The sequence below is a fragment of the Eublepharis macularius genome, chromosome 6 (assembly GCF_028583425.1).
Source record: "Eublepharis macularius isolate TG4126 chromosome 6, MPM_Emac_v1.0, whole genome shotgun sequence".
Classification (NCBI taxonomy): domain Eukaryota; kingdom Metazoa; phylum Chordata; class Lepidosauria; order Squamata; family Eublepharidae; genus Eublepharis; species Eublepharis macularius.
In genome coordinates, this window is record NC_072795.1 from 122,043,800 (window position 1) to 122,059,398 (window position 15,599).

Here is a 15,599-nt window from a genome sequence, read left to right on the forward strand (position 1 = left end):
ATAGCAAACCAGCTATGAAACTTTCTCGGCTGGTCCAAATCTCCTGAATTTGGGGCTTGTCATGTGAAGGGGGTATGTACACATTAACAACCAGAAGATGGAAATTCTGAAATTGAACCACCAGAGCCTGGGCCTGGTGGGCATCATGTCCTATTTCTGTCACTGTGGCTTGTAATTTTGTGGAGAAAATTAAAATAGCCAATCCCCCCCTCCAGGTCTCCCTCCCCCCCCCCCCTGAATCAGAAGCCAATAGTACACTAGTAGAGAACCCATCCATCAGCAAAGGTCTCCTGAAGAAGAACAATATCAAACAAGGAAAGATAGTTCAGAAATGAAAGGCCATATTTCTTAGAATGCCAACCAGCAATGTTCCAAGGCAAAATTTGAACATTTCCATGCACCGGATCTAGTCAGTCTCGGGAATGCCAAGTGTTCTTCTTTGGAATTCATTCATGCGTACTTGGCCTCTTCTTTCCCAAATTTGAGAAGGCTGATTAAAATTATGCTCCTCCTCCATTGGCATTTATTACCGTTTGAGATAAACTGATTATATCTATTGCATATTATTTGATTTTAATTCTGTATCTGGACAACTGTTTAGTGTTTTAAAGTTTTAAATGCTGATGCAGATTTTTGTATTTTTATGGTTTTATGAAATCTTAGTATAAGTAACCTTGGCAGCACTTGTTGAAGGGCAAGGTAAGTAAATAAACAGATAAACTAGGGCTTTTTTTCAGCAGGAACGCGGGGGAACGGAGTTCCGGAACCTCTTGAAAATGGTCACATGGCTGGTGGCCCCACCCCCTGATCTCCAGACAGAGGAGAGTTTAGATTGCCCTCCATGCTGCCGAGCGGCACTATTGAAAACTCTCTTCGTAGAGGTTCCTTGTGGAATACCAGCTCACTCTTTGAGGAGTGCTACTACCAGTGCAGCATTACACAGGAACACTTCTGTAGAAGAAGTCTGCAAGGCAGCAACAAAGTTGTCAGTCTTGACTTTATTAAGATGCTACAAATGAAATCTATATGATTCAGCGGACACTGTCTGTAGTAGAAAAGTACTGCAGTGCATGATCGTGGACAAAGACCACATCCCACCCAGAAACTGGAAACTGCTTTGGGAGCACCCAAGAAGTCCTCCACCTCAGAGGGAGAATGGACCTTTGGACACTTACCGTGAAGGGTCCTTCTCCTCTGAGGAAAGGAGGACATCTTGCCCTCCCCGGGTCTCCGTCCTTCTCTACCCTGCTGCCTCATTCTTCTACCTCCTCCGGGTTATGCTTTATTTACAGTACATGTTAATGCAACAGTGTTTTTTCTCTCAGTATTGACAGTTGCTGAATGATAAATTCAATGTTACTGCTTTGTGGAGTTACCTAAACTGAAGAGAGGGTGGTCCCACAGGCTAGACAGGAAGAGGAAGAAAGTTAGTTCCTGCCTCCCTGATTGGATGGTGGGAATCACCCAAGATGTCCTCCTTTCCTCAGAGGAGAAGGACCCTTCACGGTAAGTGTCCAAAGGTCCGTTTTCTAAAGATGTGTGAAACCCCATAATAAGTTTAGCTAATCTTATTGGAACATGTTCAGGTTCCCATAAAATTCCTTGGATGCTTAATTTCTAAAATAATATTATCTGTAAACCAAGCAACTTTCTGGAAAGACTTTTCTCATCCTCAAGCTTTTTAGAACAAGCATTTAGACACAAAAATAGTCCGCATGGTTGAATAGTTTGAGTGTTGGATTGGGATCTGGGAGAGTCGAATTTCCTCTCTGCTATGGAAGTTCATGGAGTGACCTAGGGAAAAGCACATACTCTTAGCCTCACCTACCTGAAAGGGTTATTATGATGATAAAATGGAAAAGGAGAGAATAAGCTTCTTTAAGTCCTATGGGGAGAAAAGCAGGATACAAACACCAGTGTGGTTTAATGGTTAGAGTGTTTGACTAGAGTCTAGGAAACTCAGGTTTGAATTCCCAGTCTGCTGTGGAAGCTCTGGGTGACCTTGGTCAGTCACGCAGTCTCAGCTGAACCTACCTCATAGGTTGTCATGAGGATAAAATAGAGCAAGGAGAACAATGAAAGCCACTTTGAGTCCCCATAGGGTATAAACGAAGTAAATAAATTAAATAAAACTAAATAAATTCTCTATTGTAGAAAATGTGTGGCTCCAAAACAATATTTGTGCAGTTCAAAAATTAAAGTCTTCTGCATTAGTGGCCTCCAGTGTCCAGTTCTGAGGATTTTTTCCCATTCTGGGTAGGCTTCTGACAGTGCTCTCCTAAGCAGAGCTGTACCCTTCTAAGGATTGCTCAGTACGACATAAAACATGACTCTAAGTAACGAAGAATTTGTGTAACACAAGGAATGCACAGATGTGCTGCAGCAGTGTGTGCTGTGTGCCAATTACAGTCACATACCACTTTTGCAGTTCTAAGTGTTTCTTTGAATAAAAAAGAATCCTAGATGGATTGCTTCTTTTTATTCAGTGGGAGAGATAAACTCTGCAGATTCTCAGGGGCTTTTATGCTGCCTCACATACGCATTTACTGACATGAGAGCTGCTCACACTTCACATGGCTTCTGAGGCTGGCTCCAGTGTAACTGAAGCAAATATTGCTGTACAATGTGTAAAGGGGCTCTGAGATTCACTATTCAGTTGGAAAATGGGAATGTTAAATAGTGAATATATTTTTGATTAATGGGAGAAATAGAAAATATACCGGCTTTCTTTCTATGTGTATCTAGAAAAAATGGATTTCCTGATCACCCCCCTCCCCCCCGCAATGCTTTGGCAGTCTTCAATCTAACTGTGTTTAGTTATTGGTGCTTTAAGGGCATTGCACCATAGGTGTGTGTGTAAGGGGGACAGGCATCCTTTAAACAATCCAGCTGGTAAAATACAGCTTTTAAACCTTGCCATTTGGTTAAGTTTAGTCTAGGAAGCAGTAATTTTCCACATTCACTAAACATAGGACTCACTTTTGACTCTCCTCAGAAACACTATTGTACTAACTGTGCACAGTTAAAGAGTTAAGAAGCACTCTGGCCTTGAGTTCTTTGCAACATGGTGATAGGTTAAGTGATTCCCTAGATGTTGCTGATGAAATCTGCTTGTATAACTTAGTGCTTCTGCTCGCTTGATAATAGGCATATCAAGGAGGGTTTCCTCAAGGTGAGGTAAGAGGGAAGCCCACAAAGGTAGGTCCAAGGTCAACTCAGTCTCTTGAGACAAAATCACAGCCAGTCTTCTTTCAACCCTATATGCCTTCAAATATAACAGAAACAGTGCATTATCTGCAAGACAGAATTTGTTTAACTAGTAAATGAATCAACTTTCATTGATTATTTGAATTTATGATGGTTTTTCAAATTTCTGCAACCCAGCCATTGATCATATTGACTTACGCTATGTAATCTGCCTTGAGTCTCAGTGAGAAAGGCAGACTATGAATAACATAAATAAGTAATTCCACATATTAATTGTTGTAGCTGTTTTGGGGAAAGAAAAAGAAAATAATAAAGTCTGCCTTTAATATTAATTCCTTCTATCAAAGGAGCCCTTTGTGTGAGCAAAAAGGAAGATTTCCAGTTCCTTAAGCTGCAGCCCTCTGAGTTGTTCCATTCTGGAGGTTCCCCCACCTGAAACCAGCCTTCTTAGTGACTTTCAATAGAGTTTAATGGGCTGTAGGGGTAAAGGGACAGAAAAGGCCATTGCAGAAGTAGAACTCTGGCTGTGATTCTTTGGATCCAAGCTACTAACTATAATAATATTTAAAGGTGTTAAGAATGGCCGTTCCTTATAGCATTGGGTAGTAACTCTTGTTATTTGTAAGCTATCACATTGTAATTGTGAGAATAAGATTGCGGCTTGCTTAAGAGCAGCTGGGGGAGATGAAGAAAACAGGAAAAGCATGATCAAATACAAATAGAACATATTCTGACACCTGCTTTGTGACAGCTACACTTCTGGTTGCCCAAAGCTTTTTTGAATGGAATACCCAGATAGTCTTTAGAGGCAAGACAGTTCACAGCTGAAAACGTTTACATATGCATCAGTGTTATTTCTGGGTAATCTCAGAAATTGTCCAAATTCAGCCTAGCTGTAGTGGCTTGGATGATTTCCAGCTGTTGTTGGCCTGAAGATGCTGATAGGTTGCTTGGAGGGGTGCAGCTGACCACCACCGTGTTAAACCCTTGCCATACTTGTTGCATCTTGATGGAATGGATTGCCTAGTTAGGTTCAGAAGGTAGTGGCACCTTAGAGACCAACAAGATTGTCAGAGCTTTTGAAAGTTAGAGCTTTCTTCTTCAAGTATCTGGAGGGGTGCTTGGAGAGGTGCAGCTGACCACCACTGTGATAAACCCTTTGCCATACTTATTGCATCTTGCTGTTCTATTGCAGACCAACATGGCTATTCACGTAACTATTCTGTACACTACGCATCCAGCATTTGTCTGTCCGTCCATCCATCTGTCTCGCACACACACAAGCATGCAATGTAGAAAAGGGGGTAGTTTTGTTGTCTTTCCTCATAATAGCCATCTATGAAGTAAGCCCCACTCACTCTCCCACTGTGAGGCATATTTTTCCTCCCAAACGGTCAATGTTGCTTGGTGTGGCTGGACAGCCACTAAAAGTGAGTCTCAGGGTGTTATTTAAAGATCTTTTTATCCCACACTTTATTCTTATGTATTTATGGCTTATATCCCAGCCCAAATATTTGGTAGGGGAGAAGCGAGAGCCAATGTTTTCTTCAAATGAAATGGCACTAGAGGCTATGAATAAAGTTCAAAAGGAATCAGAAAGTTTATTAAACAGGCAGGTTTGGTATATAGATAGGCAGGGAAAGTAAAGCTGAGGTAAATTTTGATTGTAGAACAGAATACTTCACAAGCATTAAGCACAATAATCTTCTTAAATCTCAGTTAAGACTATTGAAGCAAGTTTGATTTATTTAAAGGTATTAATAATAAGTTTTTATTAGTAGGATTTATTATATTATATTATATGCTGCTATGGATTTTATGGATTTAGAGTTTTAGATGGAGGTTTGTTAACTTTTGTTTAAATTCTATGATGTAGTAATTTCGTATTAATATTATTGTATTTTTCTTGTTATTTGCTATGGCTGTGCTGAAGCAATAAAGCATTCTAACTAACTTCTTAAAGTTTAGTTTCAATAGTCACAGATCTTGAAAAGTGAAAGGTTGGTAGTTTCAGACATAGGTTACTTTAACAAGGTTTCTTCATAGATTTCACTGTACCGCTTAGGTGTTCTGACTTCAATATAGCATTCTTTCCCCTTTACACTAAACCCAGGGTCCTCCTCAGAGCCAAACCCCTTTTTTAGACACTGGGCAGGAATTATTCTTCTCCAAAAGATATAAGCCTGATCACTTGATTGGAGTCTCCTTTCACTACTTACTTCTTCTGCCAACAACACATCCCCGGTTCTCACTTGTCTGTGAAAATCAGTGCTGGCTTTCACACTTAAGTACTTTAACTGAAGTTTTCTTTAAACCTAAAGCTGTTCCAGTTAGGGCAAACTTTTCCTTTTTTTCTTCACACAAAGGGTTACTAGACTTACCCTCCTTGTCAGACTCCAAGCGTCAACTCCTTTTACAGTTCTGTCAGCAGCACCAATTGTTACCTTCTCACTGGCCAGTCAAAGAGAGGGAAGAGCAGCCTGTCAACCATTCTGCCTTCAGGCAGTTTTTTAACACTTTCCCTTCCACTCTTTGGGTGCTGCACTTAGTAATCCTTTCATTTAAAAGCCCAATCTTGTCACACCATCTCCCAGAGTTAGCTTTGTGTGTCTTGCCCTAAGTCTGTCTGAATGTGTGTTTATATTGTTTGTGATTTTTAGAATCACAACAGAAGAAGTTACTTTTAAAACTCTCCCAGTTATTGTGAGGGTAATTTTCTCATCCAAATGGAAAACAAAATAGCAATTGCCAGTCTTCGGCCAGTTTTATGGTTGCTGATCTTTAAGCAAGAATTTGAGAAGGAAAATTAAAAATGGTCTTTAAGGAAATGATTCCATTTTGAACTAAAGGAAGGTCCTGTGCATAAGAAGAGTGTCTTTTCAGAGCCCCAAACAGCTCATGACTTAGTCTGTTTCTGGTGCTGTAATGAAAAACTGTTTTCCTAATACCCTGTGACCTGAATTTCTTCCTGCTTTATGGGTGCTATTCCTTGATGAACAAATCTGTATTTTCTCAAGTCAGCATTCAATGATGGATGTCAAAATACAGGCCATGTATTATGCATATAGCATTACCGATTTAAGGTGTTTACTTGTCAAGTTGAAGAAATTCAAAAACTTCACATTCACTGAATTCACACAGCTGTCACTTGCAGTTTTTCATGCTTTCAAATGAAAGTTGTGATAAAACAGTTTAGGTTTCCTTTACTTTTTTTCCCCCCTGAAGGAAGAAAATAGACAGCATCTAAAATTCAGGCTGTGGGCCTGAAAGCAGGCTGCAAGATGGATGTATCCTGGAGGTTAGCAAAAGGACCTGCTGCTTGTCTCTCTTCTACCTGCCTCTTTCTAGAGAATGGAAATAATAATACTTAGCATTTCTGTTGCATACATGATCTTGTGGTAATCCTTCAGAATCCTATAGGCAGGTCAGTTTTATTCCCCATACTGAATATGGATCTTGGTGCTGAATCCTAGATAGGTCTCATAGCAGAAATTGTATCCAACCAAAGGATTTTCCTGATACACAGCTCAGCCATTTAGCCCCCCTACAGTACAAATATATAGTGAACAATATATTTATAAATTTCATGTCTTCATGTAAGAAGCTTCAGGATGGCACAATATAACTAATTCAACACAAAACACTCCAGCAATGGATTTACCTAACCACTCAATAAATACTAATTTTATAAATATATATTGAAAGTGAATAAGTGCTACAAGTGCATTGAAAAATTGGGAATACAGTCATAAGTAGTCATAAATAACAATCAATAAATACATACAAATACAGATACAAATGCCGATGTAATCAAGTACATGGAATAGCTCCTGGGTAATAGATAATAAAGGATACAGTCCACTTTAGTCCATATGCAGTACAATGAATCCAATAAGAGATGTATATTGTTCCCGTCGAAGATAATAATGAGGTAGATACCATCGAAGTACAATCCAAGTCCATGAACTGTCTTTGCGAGCACAAATTGCTATTCAACCGCCTTCAAACTGTTACTCCTCCTTCAAGCATCTTGAAGGAGGATGGGACTCCACCCCATCGAGACACCCTACATACTGTTGGCCACATCTGTTTCGCACACTCGTCTTTTTTCAAGGGCAAACAATTAAGCAATTTCCATAAATCCTTCTATCATATTTCCAAAAAACCCAGTCAGCTTGTTCTGATGGAGACTGCTTCCGTGAGGGGGGCAGATCACTAACTAATCTTGGTTAGTTGAGCTCAGTTGCATTACTTCCAGGTTCTGCCCTTTGGATTAGCTCCAATATAACTAGTATCTGAATCCACAACATGTGCAACACTATTCAACTGTACAAATGTACGTGTGGGTGTGGGCGTGGGTGTAGGGATCCATTGATGGAAAGCAATGATGGTTGTAGATCTTTCTGATGTTCCTTTCCCCCTAGAAACCCCATCCAGTGCTGGAAAAGTTTTTTTCCTGAAGTTGCTGGACCCACAAGGCATAATAGCTTTGCAAGTTAGAGGCTGCAGTGGGGAGGGGGAAGGAGATGAAACCATCCTCTCATCATTCTGGTTGGTTGGTTGAGGGGTGGGGGGAGCCAAAAATGTATCATGCCTTCAATTGCCTGCTTTCTCCCTGTCTGTAATTTGGCAACAAAAAGTTTCCCATTGATAAAATTGGAAACAAATGAAGAAAAGAATAAAAGAAATGAACACATGTAATAACAAAAACAGAGCAAATGAATACAGTTATCAAAGAACAAAAATTGAATAGGAAATGGAATACAATTTTGGTGCATACTATTAGCATTAATTAGGAAAGGAGGAGCTTTTTCCAGTTTTAATTAATAGCTTCTTATCAAAATATTTTCATTGTAAATGGGCCATCCTTGTCGAGCTTATTTGTTTATTGGGGAAATGTATATTGTGCCTCTCTCCAGTCAACTGCTTGAATGGGGGGGGGGCATTTCTTGTTCAGCTTCAAGCATACACTATGCATGTCCTCACTACAGCTTACAAGCACAGGAGGAATAAAATGAGGATTTTCCCTCCCCTGTGATTCCTTGGGAGATAACCCCGTGTACATTCTTAAGGCTAATACAGAGATTTTAAGCCAGTTAGAACAGTGAGCACAAAGATAATGTGGCAGTAGTACTCCCAGGGTTGACCTCAAGCCCAGAGAATGCCCTGTAGGTGCCTATGTTATTCCTGAAATGAATTAGGTCTGATTTGTATCACAAAAACAGTCAGGAATCACATTTATGATCGTCTGAGCTCTTTTGGACATCAAGATCCAGTGTGATATAATGGATACAGCACATTTTTCAACCACAAACTAGCATCAGAAAGGGGGTCCTGCCAACATGGCTGCTCTAGCTCATCTATTACTTCTTCTCTGCTGTCTCCTTATATCCATCAAGCCCTATACTTAATTCGCACAAGTGTTTGGAACTGGGTTTAAGCTTACTGTCCCATTTGTATCCAGACTCTAACAGTACAATCCTATGCAGAGGTACTCCAGTCTAAGCCCATTGACTTCCATGAGCTTTGATTGGAGTAACTCTGCATAGGATTGCACTGTATGTCTAACATACTTGGAAAAGTTGCTCATTCATCACAAAAGGTTATGGAAGTTTCTGATTTTATTCTGCAATAATTACGTGCTTCTTTACACTTTCCAAGGGATATATATACTAACTAAACAATAAATCAAATTTCCAATATAAATGTCTTATTATTTGTAATAAATATTTTCTTATACACAGAAACTGCCTTCTATATATATTATTACACACAAACTTCCCACCACAATGGCTGTACAAAAAGTCTAGTGCATACGTAAACATAAAAAATTCTATGAACAATCATTAAAGTGCTAATACGGCAAGATAAGGCATATTCAGCAGCAATTTAAAACATAGAGTTCAGAGGAGAAATGCCAGGTACAGCACAAACGAGCACCTCTTGACATCTGTATTATCAATACATGAATGGCTTGCTTTTAGAACTTGAAATTGACGTCAGCTCTTCAACCATCTTTGATAAAGAACGGAAACGGGATTAAGAAAGTGAACCAGTCTGCCCGTCAGATTGTCCTTCCATCTACACCCTTTATGCTGTACCTGGCATTTCTCCTATGAACTCTATGTTTTGAATTGCTGCTGAATATGCCTTATCTTGCCTTATTAGCACTTTAATGATTGTTCATAGGACTTTATGTTTATGTACAGCCATTGTGGTGGGAAGTTTGCATGCAATAATATATATTGAAGGCAGTTTCTGTGTATAAGAAAATATTTATTACAAATAATAATAAGACAGTTATATTGGAAAATTGATTTATTGTTTAGTTACTATGTCCCGATATAGCTCTTGGCTATTGACTCTCATGATTCTCTCTGTACTGGTTCTTTACACTTTCCAGCATTTTGGAAACTGAATCTTTCTTAGGAAATGGTGGCTTCCTTGAGAAATTTTTTTTTAAATTCTAAGAAAGGTTGTTTTGGTTTGTCCTTTCTTAACTTATTTTATTCCTAGAGGTAGTGCAGAGTTCATTATATCTTTCCTTAAACATGTATGTATGTGCTACATGAACAATTACTGTGTTACAATTAAGCTTGGTTCAATTTCCTAGATGTTATCAGGGAAATTAGGGAAAATACCACATATATGTCTCATATTTATAAAATGCTTATTTTTATTTTATTGTCACTAACAAAATTGCATTTTTGACTGTGCTGTAATATTTCAATTTATGAATTTTTTTCTTCACAGGGTTTACTCCACCAGGAATGGACAGGTCATCCCCAGATAACAGTCCAGTCCATGGTCTCCTACGTCAACCCTCCATCACAACAGGGGCTAATATCCCAATTATAACGGAGTTAGGTAAGGAAAACAAAAAGTGATCTGTCCTTTTATGTGGCTTTCTGCTCCTGTTTTCTTTTCTTTATTGCAGGCTCTTCATTAACTTGCCAGTATAGAATTATGCTCATGAAGGGAGAAAAAAACCCCCCAATGATTATGCAAGATTTCTTTTTGAAGCATTAATATGGTTTTACTTCTTTCCAACCTTGATTACCATGCATAACAAATGAAAATTTGGTCCATAAGGGACAGAATTGCTTTTTCAGGGGAAAAAACCCAGTGCTGATACACAGAACAGGAAGTTGTACATGACATTCTGTAGGCATGGGGGGGGGCAGCCTACAGCAAAAATGCCAGGTGAGATGGTGGCATAGTTTTGTAGCATTTCTGGCCTAGAACAAGTGGGCACATAAACCTGACTATAGTGTGTGGTATAATCAGATCAATTCTGCGCTCTCATCTCTAGCAAGAATTGTTGGTGGTAGGGGAGAATGGGGCTTAATATGACTTGTAGCACACCTAGGCTGCATCCATGCATCACTTGCTATTGTGCTATCATTCTGCTTTAGCAATCATTTGCCAATGGATTGTCTTGTCTGTACCAGGAAAATCCAGTTGTGAGTGACCACTCTATCGCAATAATTGTGCAGTGTCCAACGATGAGTGGTATTCTGTGGAGCAGAACTAGAACACAATGCGGAGTTGAGTTGTGAGTCACACATTCAAAAAAATATCCTATCATTGCAGTTGTGGGGGTGGTGCCACTGCAGGCATGTATTTTGCCCTGGCTGCCTGAAATAGGTGGACTTTTGGGTAGCACAAGAAGTGCAGTCTAGTGCCTTGCCACCAACCTCATAGCTGGCATTCAAACTTTACTGGTCAATCCCTCTGCTATTACACTAACAAATCAACAATAAATTTGTACTGTAATAGTGTGGGGCATGTTGCCACTCTTGAGAGTGAGGCGGCCAATTGCCTAGCTTCATTTCCAGTACAGAAATAGGCAGGAGGCGATTGCCAAGCTGTATGGAGTGTGAGAGCCATCTATTCTGTCGCTCACAACAAAGACAAGTTTGATTTGTAATCCTTTTTGTCCTTTTACTTTCTTTCCATTTAGTTTTAGACCTGACCTGTCTCACTCCCTTACATTATTCTCTTTTTGTGCCTTCTTTTCTCCCACCCCATCCCCTTAATCCCCCCTCCTAAACACTTTACTTATTAGCTAAGCCAGGCAAACTTCTGGCTTTGGTTTCAATCAGTCAGGAAAAAAACAGTGGAACTCACATTCTAATGATAACTGAACTGGGTAAGAAGTGCCTTTTCCCTTCACCTCAGCTGCCTTTTGTTTTATTGTTGTTCCAACCATGATCGGCTTTCATTTTTATTTATCTGGCTGTATCAGAGGGGGCTACCCTCATAGCACCGCTTTGAATGTGTTTTATTTGTGATTCCAGTTGAAATCAACTGTCTTGTTCTGGCCTTTCTTAATGATTTTCCCCCCACACATAGCATCAGTAAATCTTTGATCACACTCATCTGACCTGCTGGCTGTTTCCATAGCATCTTCACACCAATTCATTTTTCTTTGGTCTAGACCTTCCCCCCACCTGCCCTTGGCTTTGCTTTCTTTTCTTTCCTTTAAAAAAAAAAACTCCAGCCACCTGTCAGGTTGACTGACGTGTCTTAACAGCTCTCACAGGAGTCAAAGAAGAAATAAAAGATTTTGAGGGAGAAAAAACAAAGAAACCCCAGCATCACACCTCCTCATAAGCTGTTTGTTTTTTGCTTTTCTTTTGTTTGTTTGTTTGTTTGTTTGAGGGAGGGGGGTTGAGTTCTGAAGCCCCTAAAACTGGCTAAGCTTCTAAGCAGGTTCCTTCTGCAATGTGAGATTTTTGATTAGCATTTTACTGTGGTGAAGATCCTCTCTAAAACTAATTCCAACCCCCCCCACCCCCTACCCCCCACCCCCAGCTCAGAGACCTTTCACACAAATCATAGTGGGACAACATAGGCCACGAAAGATAAAGCTATTGAGGTTTGAGACTCCGGCTACCTCTTGCAACATTCACCTGAGATTTCGCTGCGACTCAAAAATTGTCACCAGCATTACAACTGGGGAAAGATTTTGTGTCAAGTATTAACTTTGTGTGAGATATTACTCTACCAGTCGCAGGTACAATACACAATGCTCCTGAAGATAGTGCCTTTGTTTAATTTACCATTTCAGAAGAGGCTCTGTCTTTCCCTGAGGTAAATTTTGAAGTGCAAATACTCTTTCAAATAGTTACGGTATGAGGAAATGTTCAAATTGAGCTGCTCTTCTATATATGTTGTGAATAAGCAAAACATTATTTGAACTCATTGAAACAAAGGAGGAGACAGAACTGGAGTGTCTGGCTCTGGTCTCGTCTGTAGTGGCTTTAGTTATATGGGCTAAAGTGCCGCCAAATTCCTGAAAACTGCTGTTTCAGTGAGTTCAAAATAATGTTTTAATGTGTCTAGTGGTCTACATACAGGAATATTTTCTCACACAAAGCAGATGAGCAACTGGGATCACAAGAGGAAAATGTGGCCAGTTTGCATAGGAGAATCAGCCTAATGCATTGTCTGTGTCACCACAATGGTCTTCTTAATAAAATGAAATGGTTATGAATTTTTCTTTGTAGATGACTTTTTGAGACTTGAAAATATAACCTTTATAAGAAGAAAACCAAGGTCAGGAAGGATCCCAACAATTCTGACACAAGCTTCCTGAGTCAACACAGTGGCCCCCTCTTCCCCATCTCACAGCAAACTGCTTTTGAAGAAGATTCAAAAGCTGTGAAATAGCATGGGGATCAGAACAACTTATACATGATTGCTAGTTGGAAAATGGAAGAAAATATTTGACATCATTGAAGCCTATGGTGGAACTTATAATTTTTCCAGTGGTATTAGGTTATTTGAACACAATGACATGATAATCAAAGGAAAAACACAGCCCAAATAAACTTCAGACTCTGTGTTATTTGACATCACAAATGGAAAAACTATTTTGGAAATACTGTTTTTCTGGTCAGATTCAGGTGATGCCAACCTTTGTCTGATTTTTCCATTGGCACCATGTGATTGATCAAGTTATTTGGACCTAATTTAGTCATTGCAATGCAGTCATTGCCTGTAATATTCTAAGGCCTGGTATTTATTTCTCCATGTGACACTCCCCCCCCGCCATCCTTATTTTTAAAAATTAGATCTTAAGAGAAGAGTTCTTCTGGCCTAGCTTTCTCCCTAATATTCAACTTTTTTATCTGAGGCATTTTTTTTTTTGCATTCAGTTGTGTACATTCCCAACTGCAATTTAAAGTGGTATAGCCCAGGCACAGATATAAACTTTGGTGAGGCATAAATCTGTGGCAATTGATTGCCAGAATTTGCCTGATATAAATAAGTACTCAATGCATGGAACATATGTTTTAGTGTTCGTGCTGTGCAGTTTTGTTTGGGAAATGAACATTAACTGTGCTGTGTGCTGCACAGTAAAAGCCCAGGCGCAAATTGGAATTCCTTAATACTTGGGGCAAAGAACAAGCCTTAGAGTTGCCAGATAGCAGCTGGAAACCAGCAAGAGTCTGGAGTAGGGGATATGAGTAAGACCATAGAATTTCTGGCAATTCCTAGAGAGGTATAACGTCAGTGATTTTTAAATATTTTTCTGTAGTGGGGAAACAGGGTTTGTGGGGGGAGATCTCTCTATATCTTTAGTTCCCCCTTCCAGTTACCATTCTTGCATGGTTTATTTACTTATTTAGATATGTATAGGTATTTCAGGGACATAGGGCAAGAGTCAAGACCCCTTTGGCTCTTTCCACTGCAGTCACATCAAAGGCCTCTGGCTATGTCCTACTACCTACAGCAGGAACAGAAAACAGAAAGTCATGTTGGATCTTACGCAACTGTTGGAGATGTTCTCAAAATTCCCTTCCCATCTGCATTGTGTTCGTTGTGTTGTGTGCAGTGCAGTACAATTTCAGACACACACAAAAACCTCAAATGCACCACATCAGACCATTTAAAAGAGACCAGGCCTTTGAGCTTAGAGAGCGTTTTGTGGAATCTCCATTTCACAACGTAACTCTTGAGCTGTTCTCTCTTCCTGATAATGCAGACTCCACTATGGTTAGTGAACCCCATATTCCAGATAGTGTCACAAATTCCTCACCTGAGAAAATTACTTCTGCTCCTCAGAGATATTCATCTTTCACAAGGATCAGTTGAGTTTCTTCAGATGCACATTTCCAATCTATTTTGAGTTTATTCTCGGTAACATTCAAAACATGCCCATGTTTCTAGATACACACAAACTTTTTTCTTCTTCTTGTGTAGTATGTGAAGGCCATCTTCTGGTACTTTGAAACAAATTTCTTTGTATCTATGTATTAATGTGTGTGTATGTATATATAATCTTTTTTTTTTTTAGTGAATGATTCAAATGTTCAGTTTTTGGACCAAGATGATGATGACGACCCTGATACAGAACTGTATCTCACACAACCCTTTGCGTGTGGAACTGCATTTGCAGTTAGCGTGTTGGATTCTCTCATGAGCGCAGTAAGCACCATGTCTGTTTCTTCACCGTGTAGAGAGTAGAACTCGCAGTAACCTTTACAGCTGGTTTCAGGCTGAGGGAGAACATTTCTCCCATTCTTACCTATATAATGTTATTCTGAATGGTGGGGGAAGTAATAGGCACTGTTCAGGAAACTTTCAGCCTCTCAACTGGCAGAAAGCCTCCTCAAATGTCCCTTTGCACTAGGAGATAGAATGGGAATGAACAAATAAGTAAGATGGTAGGCTCAGTGCTTGGTAATATTTTATGGAGCCTCTTTGCACAACTATTTACAAGAATATAAAGAATTTGCCAGTGAAGAGGTATTGTTCGTTCTGTTCTGGTAGTTCAAAAGGCTGCCTAGCAACCCAGAGGCCCTTACTTCATGGATGTTGTGGTCTGTCCTGAGGAGAAAAGATTGTTCCCATGCTACATCAATAAATGCCTGTGTGTAGGCCTTTGAGAAGCAGGGGCACATTTTCTATATGTTGTGAGGGGAAACATTTTGTTTGAGGTTTCCTGTCCCCACTTAGAACAACCTGCTCAGTGCAAAATTACTCACTTGTCCCTTCACCGCATTTCTATGACTATAACTGAGATGGGCTGAAATACAGGGAAGAGGCCAATGCCTGAGGTGAGGGCTAGAGCAGGAATGGGATAGTTGTTTAGGGGTGGGGGAGTAGGAAATGGATGGAAGAAGCCTGGTATATAAAGTATGGAAGGAAATGGCCAAGGAGAGGCAGCAGAAGTGCCACTGGAGAGGAACTGACCAGCACTCAGAGATGAATTCTCACAAACAAAACAAAACAAGGTTTTGCAAGCTGTAAATTTGTTTAAATTTACATCTTTAAATTTGTTTAAATTAAATCAATCAGTCTGAAACAAGGCAATCTGCTCAAACCATTTTTTCCATGTTAGTTGACAGTTGCAATGAAAACACAAATCTTAAACTGTTTGT

At 39.7% G+C, this 15,599-nt stretch overlaps 1 protein-coding gene across 3 annotated transcripts in view; it reads left to right on the forward strand.

Moving 5' to 3' along the window:
• Window positions 1–15,599, forward strand: part of KCNMA1 (potassium calcium-activated channel subfamily M alpha 1) — a 742,538-nt gene that overhangs the window by 700,629 nt on the left and 26,310 nt on the right. For all 3 annotated transcript variants that reach the window (XM_054982574.1, XM_054982573.1, XM_054982572.1), the window contains exons 23-24: window positions 9,961–10,074; window positions 14,513–14,643. In XM_054982574.1, coding sequence (XP_054838549.1) covers window positions 9,961–10,074; window positions 14,513–14,643 — 245 coding nt within the window. The remainder of the gene's footprint in view (window positions 1–9,960; window positions 10,075–14,512; window positions 14,644–15,599) is intronic.